At 34.8% G+C, this 27,913-nt stretch overlaps 1 protein-coding gene across 1 annotated transcript in view; it reads right to left on the minus strand.

The window, feature by feature from the left end:
- LOC145276906 (ubiquitin carboxyl-terminal hydrolase 32-like) overlaps window positions 1-27,913 on the minus strand; it is a 477,530-nt gene that overhangs the window by 51,994 nt on the left and 397,623 nt on the right. Inside the window, exons 20-27 of the mRNA XM_080128370.1 lie at window positions 22,401-22,506; window positions 20,092-20,195; window positions 18,325-18,394; window positions 15,832-16,006; window positions 14,806-14,957; window positions 11,942-12,176; window positions 7,454-7,719; window positions 4,558-4,748 (exon numbers count right to left, since the gene is read on the minus strand). Coding sequence (XP_079984496.1) covers window positions 4,558-4,748; window positions 7,454-7,719; window positions 11,942-12,176; window positions 14,806-14,957; window positions 15,832-16,006; window positions 18,325-18,394; window positions 20,092-20,195; window positions 22,401-22,506 — 1,299 coding nt within the window. The remainder of the gene's footprint in view (window positions 1-4,557; window positions 4,749-7,453; window positions 7,720-11,941; window positions 12,177-14,805; window positions 14,958-15,831; window positions 16,007-18,324; window positions 18,395-20,091; window positions 20,196-22,400; window positions 22,507-27,913) is intronic.

Below are 27,913 nucleotides of genomic sequence, written 5' to 3' on the forward strand. Positions count from 1 at the left end.
CAAACGAACAACAGAAGATGTTGTATTTGAAAGAAACAGCTTTCCTTATAGGCTTGTATATACTGATGTTTATTAGTTGTTTTCTTTTCAGATAAAGTTAATGTCAAGAAAGAGATAAAGCGTCTTTCTAGGGCTTTCCTCGTCTAAGTTTTATAGGATGGTGCTTTTTTGGGGGGGTATTTCATAGCATATATATATACATATTTTTTTTTTCTCTTTGTAAACTTATATAGTCATGTTTGGGGGTATTTCATCTTACAGATAATATTGGGTCATCAGGAGAGAATATATATATATATATATATATATATATAATGTGAAATCTTTTTATTTTTTCTTTTACCTCCTATTCCACTTACCTTACCCTTTTTTTAACCAAGTAAGATCTGTGACTTACTTGTGGTTTCATTAAATACTTTTACATGCAAAATCCGATCCTGCATTTTGCTAATTCCTGCCCTCTGATGAGAAGGAGAGTATTTTTTCGAAACTCCATGGATTAAGGACTATCCACTTATCTTTTGCTTCCTTTTTAAAATTAAATGTTTTTAACATGTTTTATTAATCATTTGTTCATATATATATATATATATATATATATATATATACATATATACACACATATTATACATATATATATACATATATACACACATATTATACATACATATACATATATATATACATACATATATATATACATACATATATATATATACACACATATTATACATATATATATATATATACATATATACACACATATTATACATATATATATATATACATATATACACACATATTATACATATATATATATATATACATATATACACACATATTATACATATATATATATATATACATATATACACACATATTATACATATATATATATATATATACATATATACACACATATTATACATATATATATATATACATATATACACACATATTATACATATATATATATACATATATACACACATATTATACATATATATATATATATACATATATACACACATACATATATATATATATATACATATATACACACATACATATATATATATATATACATATATACACACATATTATACATATATATATATATATATACATATATACACACATATTATACATATATATATACACATATTATACATATATATATACACATATTATACATATATATATACACATATTATACATATATATATACACATATTATACATATATATATACACATATTATACATATATATATACACATATTATACATATATATATACATATATTATACATATATATATACACATATTATACATATATATATACACATATTATACATATATATACACATATTATACATATATATACACATATTATACATATATATACACATATTATACATATATATATATATATTAGTGTTGTGCCGATGAATCGGAATCGGAATCGGGAATCGGTTAAATCGGAAATTTTCGGGGAATCGGAATCGGCATCGGAAAAATTTGTGTATAATTTCCGATTCCAAAATCGATTCTTTGAATATTTTCCAAAAGTTAATTTTCAATTGCTTGTACCGATTATAAATATTTATTTCTTTTAAACTATTAGTAAAACTAAACTCTATAGATCTACGTACTCGTTATAGAATGAAGTTCTCATAACAAAATCACGTAATTTCATTAAATAGTTTTTGTTTTACGCTCCCTTGACTAATTATCGCAGTTTTTTTTAGGAAGATTCCGAATTTCCCAAATCGTTTTTACGGCATAAAATAAAAACTATTTGATGAAATTACGTGATTTTTTTATGAGAACTTCATTCCATAACGAGTACGTAGAATATATATATTTTTTTATTTTTCGTTTTTTAACATAGTGTAAACTGCACAAGCATCTTTTTTTAATACGTGAAGACAGTTAAGAGCTTCATCTTAGATCTAACAATAATTTGGTTTTTAGTGGGTTTACAAATATCGTCCAAAAGTAGAATTTCAATGAGGGGGGACTTTTAAATGTAAATATAATTTCTTTTTCAATCTGAAAAATTTCTAAATGTTTTCTCTTTATCTATTTTATCCAGACTTTGATAAATTCATTGTGAGATATTCATGTATATTTTTAACTTTTCCGAAACCCGAGAAAAATGCTACGGTGTCAGACAATGTGGCTCCAGGAAAATAAAATAAAACTCTATTCGTTTGAAATCTTTTCATATTAAACTCCTTGAGAAATTTGGCAAGTGGGTGTGAAAAAGTATTGTTGTCGAAACCAACAGCATCGAAGGTGTTAATTACCCCATAATACTTTCAACTCAACTTTTGAGTGAGATTGGCGGCTTCAGCGAGGCCTCCTCCGTGATATATATATATATATATATATATATATATATATGTATGTATGTATGTATGTATGTATATATATATATATATATCTCACGGAGGCCTCGGCTTCAGACGGCATTGGCGCCGTCGTAGCAATCCTTAAGTATAAACATAAACAATACCGGCAGAATCAAAGAAAATCACACTGGAAGCATATTTCAAATTAAATCAAAGGCTAAGCCTTTTCACAATTTTGCCCATTCCTCGTTGGTCCCCCCGATTTATCGGAGAGGGACTATAGTTTTCAGTGGCGTTCGTCCGTTCGTTCGTCCGTTCGTCCGGATGATTCCCGGATAACCGTCCATTACTTTTTTCTGAAATTTTGCCACAAGTTGTACTCCAATACGTAGATGTGCACAACATCGAGATGTTTTTTTAAGAAAACTCTCGTTGCTCCCCCAGGGGCTGAAAAGGGGTCAAAAATGCCCAAAATGGCAAAAATGACACTTTTGGCCCCATAACTTTTTTCCCGTCCATTAGATTTTACTGAAACTTGTCCAAAATGTGAAGGCATTTGTTGCAAATGTAAATTCAGTATCGCTGACCCTGACAAAACTCTGGTTTGCGCCCCCCGGGAACTTTTAGGGCTAAAAACCACCCCTTTTTTAGGCTCTTTTTTTCATATTTGTCTAAACACTCATGATTATAAAATATATATATATATATATATATATATATATATATATATATATATATATATATATAAAACGATTAGGAATTTAAAATAGACGGTCAGTTTCGCAAATAAATATAACGTAACATGAGCTGTAGTGTGTTACCAATTTTAAATTATGTGCGCTTATTGGGGATAGGGTGTCTACTTTTTAAGCGATTACACATGGTTTTACAACGTTGCAAACCGAACTTAATTTAGTGGGAAACATTTTATTTAATATCCATAAAGAATTAGGATGGCCAGAAATGATGATCATTTTACGTTAAATTTATATTCGAAACTGATCTTACACTCTAAATTCTAAATGATAGCTTTTCTTTCCGCCAATTAAAAAAATGTTCTAACACGTAATCTATAAAAGTAATATTTCATTTTGGAATAGGGATTTAGCTGCGAGAGAAAGCACAGAAAGCTCACGCAATCTCACGTTAAAAATGGTTTTCATAATAGTAATATTATTATTTAGAAATTCGTTCGTAACAATGAGATGTGGCTTTGCTAAGTGGCGTTGTTAAATATATTGTTCTTACATCGTTTTCTTATTTTGCCTACCAATCTTCGAATATTTTCCACTATTCATGTAAGTAGCATGTTATACAGTAAATACGAACTGGTACAATATAGCTTTGTTTTAAAATCAAAATAAATGTTTTGTTGTGTTACAATTTTTAATCAATTACAAGGCAAACATTTGAGATAAAATATACGCGGACATTAACCAGGGGTTTATGTAATAATTTGAAAATTTACGAAAAAACAAACAAAAAAATCTCTAATTAAATATGTATAAATTTTACAAGAATCGGAATCGGAATCGGGGAATCAGATCGGAATCGGAAATTTTGAACGGAATCGGAATCGGGAAAAATTTTGGCATCGTCCCATCACTAATATATATATATATATATATATACACATATTATATATATATATATATATATATATATATATATATACACATTATACATATATATATACCTTGACTTTCTTCAGCCATAATCAAAACTGAAATCAAAACTTATGAAAAATTCTTGGTAAAATTTTGACAAGAAATGAAAGTACATAACAATTAAATGACCCGGATGTGAACATGGCACAGAAAATAAACGCTATCGTATTAATACATAGATTTTGAGAGAGAATAAATGAACAAGAATAATATTAGAAACATTAATAGTGTTTTGTAATAAAAATATAAAGAATGAATAAGATGGAATGAGTATTAACAGGAATTTTAAATTAACTTTTGACACATGTCTAGAGTTTGCAATCAGTGTGTTAAAATAATTCAAGCACAGACTAAACCTCAATTACTCGGATGTAAGCGCGAGACAGAAAATAACACAATATTGTATTAATATATAGTTGAAGTAGTTGCTTCCAACAAAGTGTAGAGTTTTGGGTATAGTAGAAAAGACTAAATAAAATAAATAGACTTAAAAAAAAAAAAAAAATGCCGCAACAGCAGCATCTAATCAACTGACCAGTCTTGGGCATGGTTGGGTGTCTTGCCTTCTGTGGGAGGTAAAGGGCTCACAAGCCTTGCCACCTGCGTCCACACGAACTGGTACAAATCTTGATTGGTTGTGGCTTCTTGACATGACAAGATTAAAGGTGTGCCAAACAGATCTGGGTGAGCTTTTTGCGAAGACAGGAAGTAGTCATCAACGTGCGTCTGAAGAGGAGAAAACAAAAAACAGGTGTTCATTTATAGAAAGATTTTCTCATCAAACGATTGTTCATTTATATGTGGACGTACATAATACTGCAATTTTGAATTTTTGAGATGTGAATGCTTGTGTTATGTTGATTAATCAGACTATTAGTCTCATCTTGGGCGTTATTAGCACAACGTTTTGGTCGCTGTAACCTGCGACCTTCTTTGAGTGTACAAAACATGCTTGTTTTTCTCTACCAAGGAAAAGAGGGTTGGCTCTGCAGTACAAGAATTTTAACCATTAGATTAGTATAGATATCCCGAAAAATTGAGCCATAGAAAAGCTTTTAAAAATATATCTTAGTGACCCCTGAAAATTGAACATTTTTTGTGATCTACAAACCCACCTTCAAACCCATGGTTCAGATTCTTGTAATGCACAGCCAACCCTCTTTTTTATTTAGTAGAGAAAAAGAAGCATATTTTCAACACCCGAAGAAGCGACTGAAATGTTGTGCTAATAACACCCAAGATCATAATAATAGTCCACTTAATCAACATGACACAAGCGTACCTAATACTGGTTTGGTCATTTTGTTTTACGGCATATACACCCTTTTCTGGTTATTTTATGCCAAATCCAGTCATTTTGGTAAAAATTGATGCTTCAAGTTCATTCCTCGTATATCTATTCAGATTGTTTCGGTTAGTTGTTTTGTAAAAAAAAAAAAAAAATGTTTATTTTTCGCTTTGCAGAACATCATTGAATTCTAAAAACAAAAACAAGAAAAAAAAAAAAATCAATGTTTGTTACATGTTCGGTCAAAAGGCAGTATCTTCAGATAGTCTGATCTGATAGCAAAAGGACCCAACATTGGTACTAAATGTCAATACTATACATATAGACAAAATTAGGTTTAAAGCTCTCAAAATTCATACTAGAATTGTCCACATGGATTTCTGGTGCAATGGTTAAAGTATTGATTAACAATTGATACTAAGTGACAGTCTACTGTATATACAGTGGGTGTAATAAGTATCCGATACAAAGCAAAAAGTTAATTTATTTTTTATTAGAAGGAAACAAAAAACAATAACAAAGTGCTATTCTAATGTATTTTTGTGTGATTTTTTATACAAGATTTGTATTTATCATACAAAAATTCACCTGTGGGAGTTGAACACTCTCAGCCTAACTCAATTATCGCCCTTTAACTCAGAAGAGCGACCTAGCTATGTCACTTCCTGTTTCTCTTAATTCACCCTCTTTTCTGCGGAACGCTCAAACAATCAAGATGTGACGAACCACCGCTCCGGTGGGAGCCTGAGCCACCACCGCGTCCTGACTAGACAGTCACCGCAAGTAACGATACTTATCTCTCAATGAACTCTTATTCTTCCTAATCACTTTCTTCCTCTTTCCTGTATATATTTATGCAAATAAATTGCATTTGTTTCGTTGATATATAACGGTATATTTTCGTCTTCATTATGCGACCTTTCGCCTTTTCAATTTCTCTACCATTAAATACAACCATTTCACCATTATACACATGGGGACGGGATCGTCTAAAACACGGCAGACCGTCCTGTCCCCAACACACCAGAATAGCACTTTTTTATTGTTTTTGTTTTCTTGTAATAAAAATCAACCTTTTGCTTTGTATCGGATACTTACTGCACCACTGTATACAGTAGAGTATGTAGTTATACAACACAATCACGTTGACACACCAGTTCTCGCCAAATCACCAAAATTAAGCAATGTTGAGCCTAGCCAGTACCAGATGGGTGACCATTTGGGAAGGCGAGGCGCTGTATGTACTGCGAGGTAAAATACCAGGTTGAGAAACTGGCGCACTCTATCCTTCTCTCAAGGGTAGGTGGGACTATCTTAAGCCGTGGTAGGCACTCGGTTTAGTGATGGCGTCATGATAAAAAATACCCTTGATAACCCTGGCAAAGCATCAACTATTCAGCTACCGACAAGATTCGAATTACTCTTCAAACTCGTGTGAGGAGTTCAATCTTGGCCACAGCCGCGCTGGATGGACGGATGGAGGGACAGTCTACTGGAGAATGAAGGTTCAATCCTTACTACAGGTGACAATATCTAAAAATAACAATACTTAAGATATACACATCATAATGGCGGAAGCAATAGGAATATAATCTGATGGATTAAATAACGTGTTCATCTAAAAATATTCTGCAGAAGTTCACAATTCTGACCAGGCGGTTCCTAAGTTTAAAAAAATGCAACTGAAGAAGTTTGGGAAGTTAAATCATACAATATGCTATGAAAATAACTACCGAGATAAGGGTAGTATCCTAAAACCCAACAAGCAGCAAAATCCCACCCCTACACGATAGAGATCCCCAGATGCCAGAAAGCCTTTTACTCTAATAGTTTCTTCCCTAGGACTACTAGACTTTGGTATTCCCTTCCAGGTTCCTGCTTCCCTGACTGTACTGACATGCAGAAGTTCAGGTGTAGTGTAAACAGACATCTTGCTACTCAACTCCCTACATAGTATCCCTGCAAATTATGTCCCTGATAGTATCCTCTTACATCCAAGTGGCACTATGCCTTGTTTGGGTTGAAAATGCAGAAAAAAAAAATTATTTCTAAATAAAAAAAAAACTAGAAACAAAACTTATCAAGTTTGCTTCTGGGCAAACACAAGATAATTGTAAAGAATAAATTTTCAAAAAGTGTTTACCATTTTCCGATGATATCCAATGATGAATCCTTTAAAGACATCCCCTACGGAACGCTGCAAACTATCACTGAGTGAGCTGCTGCAAGAGCTGGCATTGCTTGGATTCCGTGAGTGGCCACCACTGCCACCAGAACTAACATTGCCATTGGTCAAACCAGAGCTGGATGAGCTATCGGAGTTAATTGAAGGAGAGTCGCAGCCATTGCTTTGAGCCTGCGTTACTAAACCACTGCCACTTTTGCTCATAGTGTGATAAGGACTTCTCCCTGATAAAAAAAAAAAAAAAAAAGAAAAAAAGTTTATGACCAATGAAATTTAACGTAAGAAAATTAAGTAAATAAAAAAATGAATGACAATCAAATTTGTTTGTACCAATGTATACATGTGATGATGGTGATGTGTGTGTGTGTGTGTGTGTGTGTGTGTGTGTGTGTGTGTGTGTGTGTGTGTGTGTGCTGGCAGAGGTTGTGGTGGCATACCTCGTGTTGTTAAACAAGGTAAATATTACACCCCCATCAAGTAGACTTTTTGCAATTCACATAACTATCCTGTAAACAAATAAATGCATTTTGTACTAAACATAATTCAGCTACATTCAAGCTCCCATCTGCTGAGTGGCTCCGACTAGTTTGTTTGGGTGTTTTGTTTTATGGTACATGAATATATTATGCCATATTTTGGGTTATTTAATGCCAAATTCAGTCATTTTGGTAAAAGTTTTTATGCTTCAAGATTTTTTTTATATCTTCAAATATTTATTCATGGAGTTTGACTATTCTGTACAGGAAATTTGTTATTTTATTATTGGAATCCTTTGAGACGAGTAATTTGTATATGTATCTATTCATTTGTATATTTATCTATTCATTTGTTTATTTATCTATTCATTTGTTTATTTATCTATTCATTTGTTTATTTATCTAATTATTTGTATATTTAATTATTTGTATATTTAATTATTTGTATATTTAATTATTTGTATATTTAATTATTTGTATATTTAATTATTTGTATATTTACTTGTATATTTAATTATTTGTATATTTACTTGTATATTTAATTATTTGTATATTTACTTGTATATTTAATTATTTGTATATTTACTTGTATATTTATTTGTATATTTATTTGTATATTTATATATTTATTTATATATTTATATATTTATTTATATATTTATTTATATATTTATTTGTATATTTATATATTTATTTATATATTTATTTATATATTTATTTATATATTTATTTATATATTTATTTGTATATTTATATAAATATTTATTTGTATATTTATATAAATATTTATTTGTATATTTATATAAATATTTAAATATTTATTTGTATATTTATTTATTTGTTTGTATATTTATTTATTTGTTTGTATATTTATCTATTTGTTTGTATATTTATCTATTTGTTTGTATATTTATCTATTTGTTTGTATATTTATCTATTTGTTTGTATATTTATCTATTTGTTTGTATATTTATCTATTTGTTTGTATATTTATCTATTTGTTTGTATATTTATCTATTTGTTTGTATATTTATCTATTTGTTTGTATATTTATTTGTTTGTATATTTATCTATTTGTTTGTATATTTATTTATTTGTTTGTATATTTATTTATTTGTTTGTATATTTATTTATTTGTTTGTATATTTATCTATTTGTTTGTATATTTATTTATTTGTTTGTATATTTATTTATTTGCAGACTTATCCTTATGTTCATGGTTGTTTCATGATGTTTCAGCCAACTAGTCGTCTCGTAACATTTCCAGCAATTACTGCCTTCCATAGTTGTTGTCTCACCACGTTTGGGTAGGATTGAAACCGTTATCTTCAGAGAATGCTCACCTGGAACCGTAGAGACTCAACAGGTTTATCCACTGTGCCATGGGCCACGAAACGTCATGAAACAACAACTGTGAAGATGAGGATAACATTTCACAAATAAATAAATATAGGAAAATTGTTTTCATTTTTTTTTTTTTTTTGGCATGATTGAGTTTTTCAAATACCAAGGGAAAAAAAATAACAGCAATGTTTGGTTCATTTTTGGCCAGGAAGCCAGTATCTTCAGACAGTCACATCATAATTGTAACTGCTTATCCCTTTCTCTCTCTGCATCATCACCAATGTGTCAAGTTAGAATCTAATCTGTCACATAGCATCACTTTCATCGATGAATGTTGACAACCCTTACATGGTTCCTCCAGTAAACATGTGAAAGAATCAGATAAACCAGTACCAACAGAAGCTGGTCAAAAACATGGATAACATACAAAGTGCTTTCAATAAGTTTCCAGACTGTTTTAGTATGGACACTTGTATTGGTAGTACACACATGAAACTCTAATCCTCTTTGAAGTAATCTCCTCTGGCTGCAATGCAATTGTTGTGCCGTTCCAACAATTTCTGGAAGGCCCTATAGAAGTCCTCTTATGTGAGCATGTCAATAGTCCTTGTCACAGCCTCTTTCATCTCCTCAATTGTCTTAAAATGACAGCCTCTAAGGTTTTACTTTAGCTTAGGGAATAACCAAAAGTCACAAGGAGCAAGGTCTAGACTATAGGGAGGATGAGGAACTGTAATGATGCACATCTTAGTCAAATAGTCTTGACAAGGATGGAGTTGGGGACTGCACCCTTGGGACAAACTTTGCGCGAATCTTCAGTTCATTGCAAATAATTGTGTGTACAGTTCCCACACTGACATCAAAATGTGCACTTATTGTCTCTATAAACACATGACGGTCCTTATCCATGAAAATCATTTATTTGGCCAATCAACTCTGGTGTTCTGACTTTCTTACTCCCTCCACATCTCTCATCATCCCTCACAGATTCCTTGCCTTCCCTGAATCTCTTATGCCACTCAAAAACTGATGCTACATTCACGCAAGATGGTTCAAAAGCAGTCCGAAGCATTCCATACGTTTCTGTGGCATTTTTTCTAACTTTAAAACAGAATTTTATTGCATCTTGTTCTTCTTAATGTCCTCATTTTTGAAATTCACCAGTTGTGACAATTGGGCTTTAGTAGGGTGTATTCCAATTCCCATTGCAGCTGTTCGTTTGAAACTGAAATAATAAAAATTGGTCAGTCATCTCATAAGATGTATAGCAATAACATTGAATTTTCAAGATTCTACAACAATTTTAAATGCTTGTACAAAAACAATCTAGAAACTTATTGAAGGCAACTCATACACGTCCATATAAAATCAGTCTTTTATCTGATGATGAATGCCAGATCCTCATACATTTCATACCTACCACTGCCATAGAAACTGGCCTACTATTTATCACCAACATGCATTAAATAGTAACCTTTGTGTTTTTCATCCAGTAAACCAGAGTCCAATGAATTTTTGTACTAAATGATTTTACTTTGATGAGCCGATGTCTGAAGCTCAAAATATCAATACTCATGCGCCTCAATGATCTATCCAGAGCCCAACTGTCTCATCTTCAATGCTCTCCCAAACCACATTCAAAGTTCATTTGTCAACATATGTACAGACAACACTACCATCTACGGCAACACTTCAAAGGCCAGCAATGAACAAGATCTATCTCTCTGAATCTCTCTCCTCCAACTTTGAGCATGTGAAGCAACGAAGCAAAATGGGTCTGATTAATTTTTTGTTCTTTCTCTCTTTTCACCACCAACACTCACTTCCATTTCGCTCCAACTGATATGAATGGCTCTCGTCTCGAAGAAGCTCTCTTCTTTGACGAGATTCTGAGACTGACCTTCATTTGTGACCTAAAATGGAAGGCTTATATTAAATCTGTAGTCAAGGTCGTTAGAAAAATGGTTGCATCATTCTACCGCTCCAACAGGTATCTCCCGATGCAATCTTCTCCCTGTAAGAACCAAACACGTGCTAAAATGGAATACTGGTGCCACATCTGCTCGGAGCACCCTATCCTGCCTTTAAAAAACAAAAAGTACAAAACCCAGTAGGTGATGACCTTTTCTTCTCCCTGCAACTTCTTTCTCACAGAAGAGATGTTGCGAACCTGTATCTGCTGTATCATTTTCATGACATGCTTGTTTGAGCTTCCCTCTGCCAAAAAAAAAAAAAAGAACTTGTCTGGCTATAACCACTATCAACCATTTCCCCAACTTTTATTGTGCCTAAATCTAAGGACAACTTTCCTAGAACTGCCTGCCTGTGAAACTGTTCTACTGGCCTGCTTTCCAGCTTACAACAGTCATCTTCAAGTCCAAAGTAAACATGTCTTTGTTGAGCTGCCCTCTTAAGTAATCAAATTCTACCTAATTTCCACCACGAATGTCTCGGTCATTATCTACACTCATCACTCCCTTTCCTCGAGTGGCCTTTGGGCTTTGATAAATGGTAGCTCCCTTGTTTAAAAAAAAAAAAGAAAAAAAAAAAGTTTTTTATTAAAAAGTTATTTTCACGACAAAAAAAAAAAAAAAAAAAAAAAAAAATACTTAAAAAAGAAACTGACGTGTAGAGAGACCACGTTGAATTTCACTGAGGCCAATGCATTCTTTGTTGGACGGTGTAGCAATTACGGCCGTGCTTGTTGTGGTCACTGTTGTGGTTGAGGCTGAAATAATGGCCGTGCCCTCCGTTGAAGAAACAGCTTCCGAATCACTGCCACCAGGTGAAGGAGGCAGCTCATATGCATATAGGCTGCCCCCAAGAAGGGTCCGCAATTTCTGATTATCAGTTGGAAGGTTCTGAAATAAAAACACAAAATAACATTAAAAAAAATTTTTTTTTAAATAGCTAAAATAGCATTAACAAATTCCTTTTTTTTCTTTCATTTATTCTGTGTCTTTGAATAAAAAGGAGCAAATATCTGTTTCTTTTTTTTTCTAATTCAAATCTGACATAAATATGTGAAGAGAGAAACATTTGCTAATTTTTCAAATAAACTTCAAATCTTCCTGGTGGCAAGTAGAGTTATCTCCCTTGCACTGGCAAGATCAATCAAGTGTGATAACTAAATGACTCATGGACCGATCTGTACGTCGATTCATAATATAAAACTTGCTTAAAATTTCCAATTAATTATAAACTTTTTGGTTTTTATAAAAGTACTTATAAGAATCAGGTATCTATTTCTACCAGAAATAAATTCTTGCGTTTATTTTATAAAACCCAATTGTTATCATTGCCATCTTGTTTTATTTTATTTATCTTTTCTTCAGGAGGTCAGCTTTTAAAAAAAAAAAAAAAAAAATCAACACTCTAGCATTAGCGCACTGTGGCCTACAACAAAATGTCTGATCAGAATCATCAGAATTCTCTGAGAGGAGTGTCAAACGATTAGCAATAGACACCTCGGAGAGAAGTTACTGTCTGGGAAGTTAAACCTTCTGAGATTGAATAGAACAATACCTCAGCTCGACAGGCGAGAAGAAACTACAATGATCTTTGTCAGATTGATTGTCGAAGACGTATCCTCAATTTAATATGAACAAACTGACTTGTTTTACTGAATTGCATTCGTCGCTACATCCAATAACAGCAATACATTAAAAGTGTAAGATGAAAAAAGAAAAAAAAAACATTCCCATGCATAGATGTAGTTAGGAAAAGCTGAAAATGGCCGCCAATAGTTTATTTGATTTTATTAAAAAAAAAAAAAAAATTTTTTAAATTAAAAAAAAAAAAAATTAAATTTTGTAAATTTTATTGTACTGTTTTTTAACCTAACAGGTAAGTACAAAGTTTTTTGTGCTATTTTCTTATATTTTTACGAGTAATATTACATATAAAGGTTAATCTGAAAAAATAAAAAAATAAAAATCACTAATAGTTAATATGACGTTTCTAAATTTTTCGGATGAGGATTGGTTATTTGTATTATTCATCGGACTACTGTTCTCATCTTGAGTGTGATTTTCACAACGTTTCGGTCGATATAACCTCCGACCTTCTTCAGGTGTATCTTGTCGAACTTGGGAATTTGTCATTCAAAATTCTGTTCAAATTCCCTGTGTTCGACATAAACATTCCAGAGTTCAACAAGATACACCTGAAAAAGGTCGGAGGTTACATCAACGAAAACGTAAAAACAAATCACACTCAAGATGAGAACAGTAGTCCAAGAATCCAAATAATACAGTGTGTAACGATAAAATTGTCGCCCCAGAAAACGTATGATTCCATTTCCGTTTGATGAAAACCAGGTTTTTTTTTCATGCTGCAGACCATCTATTAGTTGGCCAGTTGTGTACAAATCCCAAGAGCGATAGGAACCTTCTATCATGTCTGAAAATAGCACAATGTTTAACGAGCAAAGTCAGAAATGCACCATTGTACAACTTATGCTCTGTACCGATCCAAGTAATGACAACAGGACCATTGCCAGCACCCTCAAAATGCATCGCTGGATTACTATGAATAACAGGATTGTGCCCAGAGCAATGAAAAAGTTTCTGGACACAGTTATGGACTTTGTTGTGGTTTCAAGTGAAGGCCACATCATGCCACCTCATATTTTCGAAGTCGGCTTGTAGGTCAACACCAAAGTGTATCGGGATGTACTGAAGAGTTTTGTGATCCCCTGGTGCAATCAGGTGGCTGCTGGCAGCCATTGGGTCTGGCACCAGGACTCGGCACTGGCCCACAAGTCCAAAGAAACCCAGGCTTGGTTTCAGGAATATTATAACTTTGTACCCTTCTCTCACTGGCCGTCCGCCTCCCCCGACCTGAACCTGCAGGACTAGGTCAATTAGTCATATGTTGAGAACATTACCAACATGACCTCCCACAATGCCAAATGCCAGCCTGATCACCGTCAGCCACTAAGTATTCGCCAAGCTCCCGCTGGCACTTGTGGAAAAGGCATGCTTCTAGTCCCGAACCTATATCAAAGCGGTGATTAAGGCTGAAGGTGGCTGCACTGAATAGATGTCAGCTCTACTACATAATCAAGTTATCCGAATTGATTTTTTGAGTAAAAGTTTTAAAATAAAGCTATGTTTTCTTTAGAGCAACAAATTTATCGTTCTACCCTGTACTAGTTAACAAGAGTTTGTATTTAATTTATAGATAAGAATCGGACAGATGTTGCCACTCCAAGTTAAAGCGAAAGTCAGTAATGGAAACTAAGGTCCGACTCTACAGTTCCCAAGGCTTCATCACTTGATAAAATTTTTGTCGTAACCACAACGGTTGGAGGAGGAGGCGAGGCTTTGATAAGCTTGAGAAATAGAGAAGCTAAAATTAAAATACAGAAAGGATTGCAAAAAACAGATTTCAGAAAGGTGTGGCTGGGTAGAGGTAAACACCTGGCCGCAGGATGTTCAAGATAGTTTAATGACCTAGATGAGAAAAAAAAAAAAAAAAAAATCTTACCTTAACGAGAGAACCAGTTATTTCTACAAATAAAATTTGATTGGCAGAAATGTCTGTAAGTTTTCCCAATTCTTTCTTTAGCGCTTTATACTTTTCATCCATGTTGAGTCTGAGGCCATATTTGATTGGTACAGAACCATCACGCCAGATCACTAAAAGACAACCAATACAAGAATAAACAAACTGAAAATAATCAATAATTAAATTCAACTATATTTATTCACAGAAATTATACATATTTTATGGTAGACTGCCAAACTTTCAAACACACTCGACTAGCTACAACCACTATATACGATTTCCTTCTCTCAATCTGTGCCTAAATTTAAACGCAAACTCATGAACAAAACTTTCTCATAACAACCCGCCTTAAAAAAAAAAAAAAAAAAAAAAAAAATTCATAAGAACACCCAAATAAATTTTTTTTAAATATCAAGAAAGAAAATCCTTGACAATTGTCATCTTAATTTAATTTTTTTTTTTTTAATTCATATTATCAAAAATAAAAAAAAACAAAGAAACGTTCAAATAAACATTAATTCTGGAAAATTATTATTTTCTTAAGTTAGTAACTATATCCATTAAGATATTGCCATTTTTATTTTTTGTCTTTAATAAAAAAAAAAGTAAAAAAAAAAATAAAAAAAATTGAAATATTTTTCTCTTCTTTCATTGGTTAAGCATTTCGTCAAATCCTGGCGGATTTTGTTATCTGCTGGAAAACGCCTATGGAACTTTGGCTTCAGCACGGTAACAGATGCACAAGTACTGAAATAAATTTAGCAGCTTCTGAGTAAATAGAGAGCAAGCAAAGTTATCACATCACTATCTGAAATTTCTACCATTGTTTTTAGAATTTTTATTCTTTTTAGCGACAAACAATATCTACAATATATTCCATCAATTCTATTATGAAGAACTTGCCCTCCTTTTTATTTCTCCTATGAACATGACCCACACAAGAGACACTTGCATGATCAACTAGAAACCAAATAAAGGAGAGAACAAAGAGCGGACAATACTCACCAATGACTTCCAGGTGTACACAGCTGTCCATCGGTAGAGGTAACGACAAATAATTGAACGGATCAAATCGTACACTCACATGGCCACATTCTTTGCATCTCACTTGTGATTTCAACTGACCATGGAATAAGTCGACAATTATCGACTGGTTTCGTAATAAATGGTTCTCCCAGGCCTGAAAATAATGAAACATAAATTCAATTCATAATATCTTATGATGCAAGAAAAAAAAAAAAAAATTATATATCTTCTACTATTCTATAAAAAAAAAACTATATGTAGGTGTTTGAGTTCTATGAACTCTGAAACAGCTGGGCCAATTTTTTTAAAAAATTCACATGAAGGTACTTGATGTGCATGAGAGTGTTTTTACATAGATTTTCTATCGGAATGCATCCGATTAAAATCGATAATTGAAAAAATCTGAAGGAATCCAATTTTGACCAAAGTTAACACTTTTATACCACCTAACATCACAGATGCATTTGAGAAGTTTTATCACCATACAAGCAGAAAGGCCCAGCCGATAAAATCACCAGTACATTCTTTTATAAGACAGGGGCGCATGCGAAATGAATGTTTTTTAGAGCACAATTGAACCATAATACTTGACTTTTGTACTTTTAACTTTAATTCAAGTGATAGGTTTTTTTAAGTTTAATTTAATTGTTACAGAATCGTTTGATTATTAACTGAACCAAAAGTAAAATAATTTCTGAAATGGTAATATTCTAATCTGTATTTATAAAATTTATTGTAAATAGCTTCCAAAACTTGCAATTTTATAATCTAATACACAAAGATTTAAGAATTTTAAAGTCAAAACAGACTTTCAAGTTTAAATACTTTCAAATTTCAAAGGTTCACAAAGCAAATTTAGAAATGAGTCTGAAACAAACTTCGCAACTGCATGCCATTAAAAACATTCAGTTTGCATTTATTGATTTGTTAGTTTTATTGTTTTTGTTAATTCCAACATTATATTTATATTATCTTATTTTACTAGCATTTCAACCTGGCGTTGCCCGGGTGTTTGGATGAGTATGTTCAGCTTAAAAAAAAAAAAAAGTGGTAGTAGGAAGGCAGGCTCGAACCCGTATCGCAAAGGAGAAAAAGAAGTTACGTTTAAATTAAGGCTAGACAATCTAAAGGAGAGGATAACTTTCAAAGATATCGGCGAAAAAAGTGACCTCCACCCCTATAGAAAAGTACCTAGTTGAAGGTGAAGATATTAATGTTTTTAGCCAATTTTTCGATATTTGTCGTATGAAAGATCAAACTTTAAAATGATACTGATCTTGGTAAAATCCGTTGCCTCTGTCAAAAGTTTTAGGCAGACATGCAAACATACATACATTTATATATTGGTAACTAAAAATTTTCGATCCAAACCAATGAAAAAACTTGCCCTATGTCTGAATACACTTTATGTAAAATTTCAAATGTTTAGACCAGTAATTGGCTGAGTAATTTGGTAGAGACCGTAGAGGTCAATTTTTTTAACTTTGACCCCTTAAAATTTATTGTTTTGGACTCAAATCAAGTTATTAAGTAAGATCCATGTCCAAGGAACCTATATCTAAAATTTCAAGTGTTTACACACCAAATTGTCTGAGGAGTTTGGTAGAGTTCTCAAAAGTCAAATCGTTGAACTTTGACCCCTTAATCGGCAAATTTCTAGCTGAAAACCGATCAAAGATTTTCCCAAATCTCAATACCCTGTATATCAAATTTCGAGTCTGTAGACTTAAAATTGACAAAGTTATTGCATAGGGAAATGCGCACACACACACACACACGTTCATAGTGATACTAGCATGGGTGCCTGGCATTGCCCGGGTGTTTGGAGGTGTATGTTGAGCAAAAAAAAAAAAAAAAAGGGCAATTTTTTAGCTATGACCCCTTATTTGTTTTGGGCTCAAATCAAGTTATTAAGTTAGATCCACGTCCAAGGAACCTATATCTAAAATTTTAAGTGTTTAGACCCCAAATTGTCGGAGGAGTTTGGTAGAGTTCTCAAAGGTCAACTCATAGATTTTCCCAAATTTCAGTACCCTGTATATCAAATTTCGAGTCTGTAGACTAGAAATTGACAGAGTTATTGCGTAGGGAAATATAGACACACAGACAGTTCACTTTTATAGATATATAGATTGTATTAAACAAATATAAAAAGTAAATCAGGATTAAGGGGTCAACCAGTCATGGATGATCCAAAGGCTTCCTTTTTATTGACTACTCCACCGATGTAGGGGAGGGCACCACTCTTTTCCCTGGATTGTTCTACCAATTTTTAATCCTCACGTTAAAATACTGAATATTTAGCTGGAAGTTATCAAGTACCATTTTGGGAATTTATGGTACGATTTGCCGTAAGAATGAATCATCAGTAATAATCATAATGCGAAATGAACCAATCAAAACCTTCAAACAGAATGAACCAGCTTCGATCATGAAGAAAATAAAAATAAAACAAGGCAAAACTATGCTTACCTCTTGTGCCACCTCTTCATCAGGTCGTCCATTACTGTCTTTCAGTTCCACATATGGCTTCTCATGAACTCTAAAAACAAAACAATGATTCATGGGTTATTTGGTAATATTACGGTTATTCTAATCAACACGAGCACAATTATTAAATATATTATTATGGACTTGCATAAACTATTATTAAGTAGATTTTCTACTTATAAAGGATTACATTTATATGGTGTTACGATAAAATTGTCGCCCTAGAAAAGACGACATTATTCATTTCCAATTGATAAAAAACTTCTTTTTTTTTTTTTTTGTTGCAGACCATCTACTAGTTGGCCAGTTGTGTACAAATCCCAAGAGTGATAGGAGCCTTCTATCATGTCTGAAAGTGACACAATGTTCAACGAGCAAGATCTGAGATTAGCTGTTGTACAACTCCTGCTCTCTACCGATCCAAGTTATGACAACAGGGCCATTGCCAGCACCCTCAAAATGCAAATTCAGACGGTTCAATGCTTGAGGGCACAGCTCAACAAAGTTTCGGGCCACGGTTATGGTCTTTGGCGTGGTTTCAAGTGAGGGCCACATCATGTCACGTCATTTCTTCACAATTGGCCTAAAAGTCAACACCGACGTGTACTGGGATGTGCTGAAGAGTGTGGTGACCTCCTGGTGCAATCAGGTAGCTGCTGCCAGACCCTGGATGTGGTAGCAGGACTTGGTGCCAGCCCACAAGTCCACAAGGTTTGGCTTCAGATGGAGTGCTACAACTTTGAGCCCTTCTCTCACTGACCCCCTTTCTCCCCACCCATCCACCTGAACCCACTGAACTACTTCATTTGGTTATGTCAAGAACATCACAAACAGGACCTCCCACAGCACCAAAGCCAGCCTGATCGCCAAGCTCCTGCTGGCGCTTTTGAAAAAGGCATTCTCCCAGTTACAGACTTGTATCAAGGCGTTAATTGAGGCTGAAGGTGGCTACATTGAATAGATATCAGCTCTACTACATGCGGCTTTTTGTCAGTTACCTGAATTGATTTTTTTCAATACAAGTTTTAAAATAAAGCTGTAGTGTTGTTTTCTTTAGGGCGACAAATGTATCATTCCATCTACAAATGAATTCTACACACACACACACACACACACACACACACACACACATTCAAACTTTAACGATTTTAAGACCAAAAGCTAGTGCAGACATTTTTTTTTTTTTTTTAATAAATAATTATTAAAAACAAATTCAATATTTCGAATTATAACATTCTTCATCAGGAAATTTTTTTTTTTATGTTGCATGGCGGTGATAATGCTTGGGATGTCTTCAAGATTTAGCTTGAATGTTCAATACAATATGAGCATCGGTCAACACGTGTCAAATAATGTAGGAATTCAATTGTTTTAAGCACTGTTGATATATGAAATACAAAATTCAAACTTTAAATGGTTTTAAGACCAAAACTAGTGCAGACAATTTTTGTTTTTGAATATAAAACAGTCCACACTCTTCAAAGCTCATAACCGTTCATTTTCTTCAATATTACAGCAGGTAACATTTAATCCTCTTTTATATTTAAAATCAGAGAAGTGTTACTTTTTTTCAGTCAGAGCCACAGTTAGTAAATTTCAAAATCAAATAAAACCACTATCACTAACCGCAATCATACCAGTTCATTACAAAGAAAAGAAAAAAGTCTTCAGATTATCATTCTAAGCCAATCACATCAAAAGTCTATCTGATAACAATTTACATTTAAAAGAATTTACTTGTGCACTGACCTATTGAGATCCTCGTGTAAGCCATCCAACAAAAAACTGAGCAACTCTTGAGAGTCTTGTTGTTGGAAGCCATTAAACCGAGGTGCGTATTTGCCAATGGTCCACTGAAATTGAAACACAAAAAAACAATTATGACAGAACCGATATTCGTGAGTGAAGGAAGAGAAGTTGTTTAATACTGATAAACTTTTTTCCAATTTATTTGGTTAAAACATACCAGTTCTCGCCAGATCACTGAAGTTAAGCAACGATAAGCTTGGCCAGTACCAGATGGGTTACCATAGCTTTATATACCGCGCAGAGTCATAGAAATTCCCAGGTTTGTATCTGGGGTTGTGTTTACTCACGCAGGGGAGATACACCTCTGGATCAAGACAGGAAGCAACGGGAAACTACCGTCTTTACTTGTCTTTGAGATTACCATGACTACAATTTGAAGAGCCGGCATTGCCAACACTGTTAAAAACAGCAGGGCCGCTGCATGCAAAGTTGAAACATTATAAGTTTCATCATTGTTTAAAAAAGCGCAGGAAGAGAGAGATTTAAAAAAAAAAAAAGAAAAAAAAAGGAAAGCCAACAAAGAGAGAAGGAGGGGGTGTTGCAAATTTAGACAATTGGAAATACAGTTGACCAGAACCTATCCAACTTTGTCTTGAACTAATCCATTGTTGATGCAGTGGCAATCTCAAGCAGGAGTCTATTCCAGGAAGTCAATATGCAGATTGAAAATGCGGCTTTTTGTCAGTTTAGCTGAAATCAATTTAACAACTTCAGGTTTTGTCCTCTTAGTCCACGTTCAGATGCTGAGATGAAGAGAAGATTCCAAGGAAGGTTGTAATGGCCACGAAGGAGGTTACAAGCCAAAATTAGGTCACCATTCAGTCTTCAGCGCTCCAGCAAAAAATGGTTCAGCCGCTGCAGACGAGTCTTGTAAGAATGGTGACAAGAAATTTGTCAGCCTCTGCACTTGCTCAACATGCTGAATGTCACAAACCAGGTATGGAGATGATGCCTGGATGCCATACTCCAACATAAGTCGGATGAAAGAGGTGGAATGAACAATACTTATATAGTGAGAAAAATCTCTGAAGTGAGGTTGGTAAAGGAGCACTTGAGAAATTTTAAATTGTATTGATAAACTTTTATTTGCTTAAATAGATATACTAAGTTCAATCTTCTATTTGTTGTAGCTTGAATCCGAACAATTATTTTTAATAGGATGCCTTTTTTTTTTTTTTCATAGGGACATGGCAATTCAGACTGAAAGTTTATGTTTCTAAATTTTTGAGATGAGGATTGATAATTCATGTTCTTTGGATTATTGGACATATTGCCTGGTCATAAAATACACTTAAATATGATATCATAATTTGTCCACATTTTGTAAATATTATTATGGAGTCGTGATTTTAAAAGTGTAAAAAAAAAAAAAAAAAAAAAACCTATGTGCCATCAGCGGCAATCGAAAGTGAAAGCAAAACTGGAGCATTCAAAGCTGGTGATGTTCCCACTGTACAAACTTGACACGCATACAAACTGATTAAAAAGTAAAAATAAACTAAGATGAACGTGCAAAATGTACAGGGGGGGACCCCCCCCCAAAAAAAAAAACGGACCAAACTCTAATTAGGCCCTGTTTCTTAGTGTTTTGTCCGAATGAAATGAAACTTTAGACATAACTAGTTTATTATATTCAAAGCATCACATCAAAACACTAGGGTCTTTAGCCTTTTTTTTCTCCGTTCTATAGCATATGTTCTAGATGGCCTCCATTTAGCTTCTTTTTTTTTTTTGTGTCACCCTGTATAACAATTTTTTTAATTTTGACCCATTTTTGACCCCTTAAAAATTATTTTAACCGGCTAAAGAACCATAAAAGAATGGCCCATGAAAAATTCAATCATTTGAGGGACCTAGAGCCGCTCAGCAACTTTTAGTTTCGGAGGAGATAGAATTTGAAAATATGGAGACGGACAGACATAGGAAATTAGACTACAAACAATTTTCATATTGTGGATAAAATATTTTTAATGAAGTGTATCTTTCCAGTCTTTTAAGTTCAATTTATGAGGGACACAATCCAGTTCTACATTGTAAATTAAAAAAGAAAAAATTTATTGAAATGCCACATAAATAATTAATAGTATTAACATGAACGGAGTATATATAATTCGCAAGCACAAAATCATGCATATGTTTAAAATAACAGACTCATTTGGTATCATTAGACTGACTATATAACACGTGCAAAAATTAAAAGCAAATAGAGAGATAATAGAGAAGGATAGAGCAAAAAAGGAGTCATTTACCCTGAGTTTTAGCGGAGCAATAGTCTTAGAAGACCCACTCCATAAATCTTTGACAAGTTCACCATACCGCTGCGCAATATGACCCTTCATGCCAAGAGGATTAACCCTGAAATTAGACAATGTTAATACAAATTAAAAACAACTCAAAATCAATAAAATTAATTAAAAATCAATATAAAATTAACCCTGAAATTAGACAATGTTAATACAAATTAAAAACAACCCAAAATCAATATAAAATTAATTAAAAACAAACGTCAATTAAATTTTTTTTTTTTTAAATATTCTAATACATTTAAGAAAACAATCTGCAAATCGAAGAGCTACTAAGTTTATCCATCCCATCCTAAAGTAAAAACCCAAGAAAATATAAAGTGACAGTTATTCAGGGAGAAAAAAAAATTATGTCTCAAACATCCCACCCCTCCTCATATATTTATGCATGCATGCATGCATGCATACACACACATGCACAGTGGTACCAGAACATTCTGTAACTGTAAATGCTCTGAGCGCACAGGTCAAATCAAATGTAAACTTTTTAGTACCAGTCATACATAGTTTCCATCAACCGCAGATATTGACAAGGTAGTATCTATTTACTTGTCTTCTCATGAGGGTAAAGTTAGACATTGCTCACTGTCCCCAGTGATAATGGCCATTCACATCAGTCTAAGCACCACTACCTTATGTACTATATCTGCAGCAGAAAAAGGATGGTAGCTATCCTATCCTAGAAAAAAATGATTGTACCTATTTACTATGCCTCCCCACGGGACAGAGTTAGACACCAGGGTCGTTTTTTAACGTGGAGAAAAGGTACAAAAATTAAAATTGTCTCAGTCGTGAAGGATTTCTCCACCGAAAGAGAACAAGAAATAGAAGTGCAGCATCTGAAGAACAGATACTACACTTTGATCTTGTCCCGAAGGCCAAGTAGACACATATCTGGGACAACAAAGTGAGTCGCATCTGGTTATGCAAATGATTCATTTTTGTTGAACAATCAATGTCACACTTGATATAAACGGGTGTATTTTTACCTACTCACTGTTCAGTGATTAGCCTGTCACTCGTTGGTTGGTTGTATTTATCAGCCTGTCAACTTCTAAAGGGTCATTTAAGGCCAGAAATATTTAAAAAAAAAAAATAAATAAAATAAAAAAAGTTTATAGAGAATCCTACTTAAAACAATATTTTCTTTTGTCCTTTTGTTATTGTTTTCAAAAGTAAAATATCACTTTCTTGAAAAGATTGTTTTCCAAAGGAAAATGTTTTAAGTCAGAAAGGCAGTATCTCCAAACACGAAAGTAGGGGAGAAAGGGGAGGAGGAGGGGGTTTTATAGCTTTTTTTTTATATTAATCGTGATTAAGTTTTGCAAAGAAAATTAAAAAATAATGTACGGTGTATTTATCTTTAGACAAACTGATCTGGTAGCACAAGAGCCTGTCATGAAGTTCCAACAGATTTCCATCGTAAACTCACTGTCCTAATAATTAGTATGTGCTGAAGGTCTTATTTGTTAAAGGTGGTGTCTATTGAAGATTTAGAAGTCTGTCTGTTCATCTGTCAAAGTCAGTTAAAGATTGGTCGACTTTAGGCTTTCTGTAGGTTCCATTCGTTGCATGACATATCCTCTATTTAGTACACTATTATCCAGAAATGACAGTATCCTATACCCCTATGAAGCCACTATTCGCCCATGAATGGAGTATTGTTGTCACATCTGAGCTGGTGCATCTACAATTAGTCTTTCTTTATTAGACAAGGTCCAAAAAAGTGTCTCTAATCTAATAGGTTCCACACAATCAACCAAACTCCAACCCCTGTCTCATCACGTGAATGTTGTATCCCTGCCGGCGCTGTTTTACAATTTATAATTCTGACAAATACATAGTACTTGTACCTAAATATCCCAACTAATCTGACAAACAGCAAAATCTCACCCTTTCCTTGTGCCTTGTTTGGAATAGATAAGAGTAGAAAAAATAAAAATGGATGTAGGACTACTTAAAAAATTTTTTTAAATATTTACATAAAATATTAGCAAAATAGCTCTGAATGAAGAAAGTTGATTAAGCAAATACAGGTAGTAGCATAAGCAAAGTCTGATCGATTCAATATGACAGAATGAAAATAATAATCTATAATACAAAAGGGCAAAAATCTGTTAAAATGTATGTATTTTCGTACGTAGGTACACAGGGGACGATAACAGAGGGAACACCAGCAAATGGGCGGTGCAGAAAGAGACAGCATGTAGATACTTGCGGTGGGCTCTCGGCTGAATAAAGTCTTAAAACAAACTCGGCGTTTGCGTTCTCAGTGAGAAACACTACATGGCGACGAGGATGAGATCATTTCTCATAAAGGGGAAAGTTATTTAAACTTTTTCTCCGAAAAACATCACATTTAATAGAAATTAAATAGCGACATTTCTACCTGCACACACACATTTTAAAAACATGACGTCTTATGGTAAAATCGACGAATTCTCGCCGAGTGGAGGTGATTGGGACACATACTCAGAAAGATTGGAGTATTATTTCGAGGCGAACGGAATACAAGATCCAGGAAAGAAAAAGGCCGTCCTTTCTGTTTGTGGTGGTGAAACATTTTCTCTGCTGAAGGATCTCGTTACGCCGCACAGCTTAAGAGACAAAAGTTATGAGGAACTCTCGCTCTCGTTAAAAGAGCACTGCAACCCAACACCGTCCGTAATTATTGAGCGATTCAACTTTTATATGTGCCGCCAACAACCAGGTCAGTCCATTTCGGATTTTATTGCTCATTTAAAAAAAATTACAAAGTTTTGTGAGTTTGGAAATACGATAGAAGAGATGTTGAGAGATTTGCTCATCGTTGGATTGATGGATGACCGAATCCATCGGCAACTGCTTTCCGAGAGGAAACTAACATTTCCTTATGCCCGACAGATAGCTCTTGCCATGGAAAGTGCAGACAGGAATGTTAGTGACATGGCTGCCTGTTCAACGTCCAATTTTACAATACAGACGAAAGTTAACCAGGTTGAACGGCCTACTCCACTACGGAGACAAAAACAAAGACCATGTTTCCGATGTAATGGAAAACATTACCCAGACTCCTGTCGTTTCAAAGAGGCAACGTGTAATTTTTGTCACAAAACCGGTCACATTTCGCCAGCCTGTTTGACCCGGAAGTACAACGACAGAGCTGGAAATCGTAAAACCCACAAGGTCACCAGTGAAGAACCAGTAGACGAAGATACAGGCAGTGACTGCGCCTCGGTGCATAGGATGTTTAACCTGCCAGCAAATAGCAAAACCGAGCCCCTGATGGTGTTGGTGGGCATAAATGGCCGCAATGTTGAGATGGAGATCGACACCGGAGCTGCTGTTTCATTGATCAGCCGCAATGCATTTGAAAAACTATGGTGTGAACCTGATAAGCCGGTACTTAAGCCTATGTCACAGAAACTAGCAACCTACACGGGAGAAAGTATAATGCCGTGTGGTACGTGTCAAGTGTCGGCAGACTATGATGGCCGACAGTTTCGTCTGCCATTAGTGATTGTTCCTGGTTCTGGCCCTGCACTTCTTGGTAGAAACTGGTTACGAGTAGTGCAACTCAGCTGGAAACGCATCCATCAGCTGAAAGCAGTAAATGCTACACCTGCAATTGAAAACATTATTGCAAAATACCCCAATGTTTTCAAGGATGAATTGGGTGCATTGAAGGGTTTCACAGCAAAACTTAGTGTTGACCCGAAAACAAAGCCCATATTCTGCAAGGCTCGACACGTGCCCTTTGCACTGCGTGAAAAGGTTGACAAGGAGCTGGATCGACTAGAGTCTCTGGGTATTATCGAACCAGTACAATATTCAGAATGGGCTGCCCCTATAGTAGCAGTTGTCAAAACTGACCAAACAATACGGTTGTGTGGAGACTATAAAACTACAATAAACAAATGTTCAAATCAGGATTGATGATTTGTATGCAAAATTGGTGCAGGGAAAGAAATTCACCAAGCTTGACTTGAGATCAGCGTTCCTGCAGGTTCCGTTAGAGGAAAACTCAAAGCAGTACCTTACAATCAATACACCACGGGGTCTCTACAGGTTCAACCACCTCAGTTTTAGAGTAAAATCAGCTCCTGGTATCTATCAACGCTGTATGGACAATTTGTTGGCAAATGAACCACATGTCGTATGCTATCAGGACGACATACTAATTACAGGATCATCAGACGCAGAACACTTAAGCACCCTTGACCGAGTGTTAGGGAAACTCTCAGAATCTGGTCTCCACTTTCGTCTGGACAAGTGCAAGTTCATGGCACCCTCCGTAACCTACTTAGGTCATTGGATTGACTCCGAAGGCCTTCACCCTACAGCAGAAACAATCTGTGCCATCCGGGATGCACCAGCCCCACGCAATGTGACCGAACTTAAGGCTTTCTTGGGCTTATTCCAGTTCTACGCTAGGTACGTCCCCAACGTCGCAGATAAGTTGGCCCCCCTCTATTATCTACTGCAGAAAGGTGTCTCTTGGACGTGGGGCACCCCCCAATTAACAGCTTTTCAGCGAGCCAAAGATGCATTGCAGACCACAAATGTCCTTGTTCACTATGACCCGAAGAAGGAACTGGTACTGACCTGTGACGCCAGTCAATATGGTGTCGGAGCTGTTTTGTCGCACATCTTTGCTGACGGTTCAGAGAAACCTGTTGCTTTTGCTTCGAGAACAATTTCACCGGCTGAGAAAAATTATAGTCAGTTGGACAAGGAGGGACTGAGTATTATCTTTGGGGTTAAAAAGTTTCATCACTACTTATTTGGACATGCATTCCGTATCATTACAGATCATAAGCCACTTATCAGCCTCTTTAGCCCAACAAAGCCAACATTGGACACCCTGCCACCAAGAATAATACGTTGGTCACTGTTGATGAGCGCTTACGATTACACGATAGAATATAGGCCTGGTTCACACATCGTCACTGCCGACGCAATGAGTCGTCTCCCCCTGCAGGAAGCGTTAGATGTCCCAACACCAGGCTGCATTATACATCTCATGGATCACCTGGACAATTCCACCGTTGACTCGACTGACATTTGTGCTCATACACGCAAAGACCCCATCCTCTCTAAGGTTGTTCAAGCCACACAACATGGAGGGTGCAATCTCCCACATGATGCTCCGTATTTACCATTTCACGCTCGTAAAAACGAACTAAGTGTTAAAAGGGGGTGCCTGCTGTGGGGTTCACGAGTGGTAATTCCCCCCCCCCATCTCAGGCAGAGAGGGTTGGACGAGCTTCACCAATGCCACCCTGGCATAGTCAAGATGAAGGCCTTCGCCCGGACCTATGTATGGTGGCCTGGGATAGATGCTGACATCGAAAAAAAGGTGAACAACTGTTACCCTTGTCAGTGCTCCAGAAGCCTACCTGCTAAGGCACCACTACACCCCTGGGAATGGCCAGCTGAACCTTGGCAGCGGGTTCACGTTGATTATGCCGATTACAATG

This window comes from Euprymna scolopes, chromosome 1 (assembly GCF_053919585.1).
Source record: "Euprymna scolopes isolate OS-2025 chromosome 1, ASM5391958v1, whole genome shotgun sequence".
Classification (NCBI taxonomy): Eukaryota; Metazoa; Mollusca; class Cephalopoda; order Sepiida; family Sepiolidae; genus Euprymna; species Euprymna scolopes.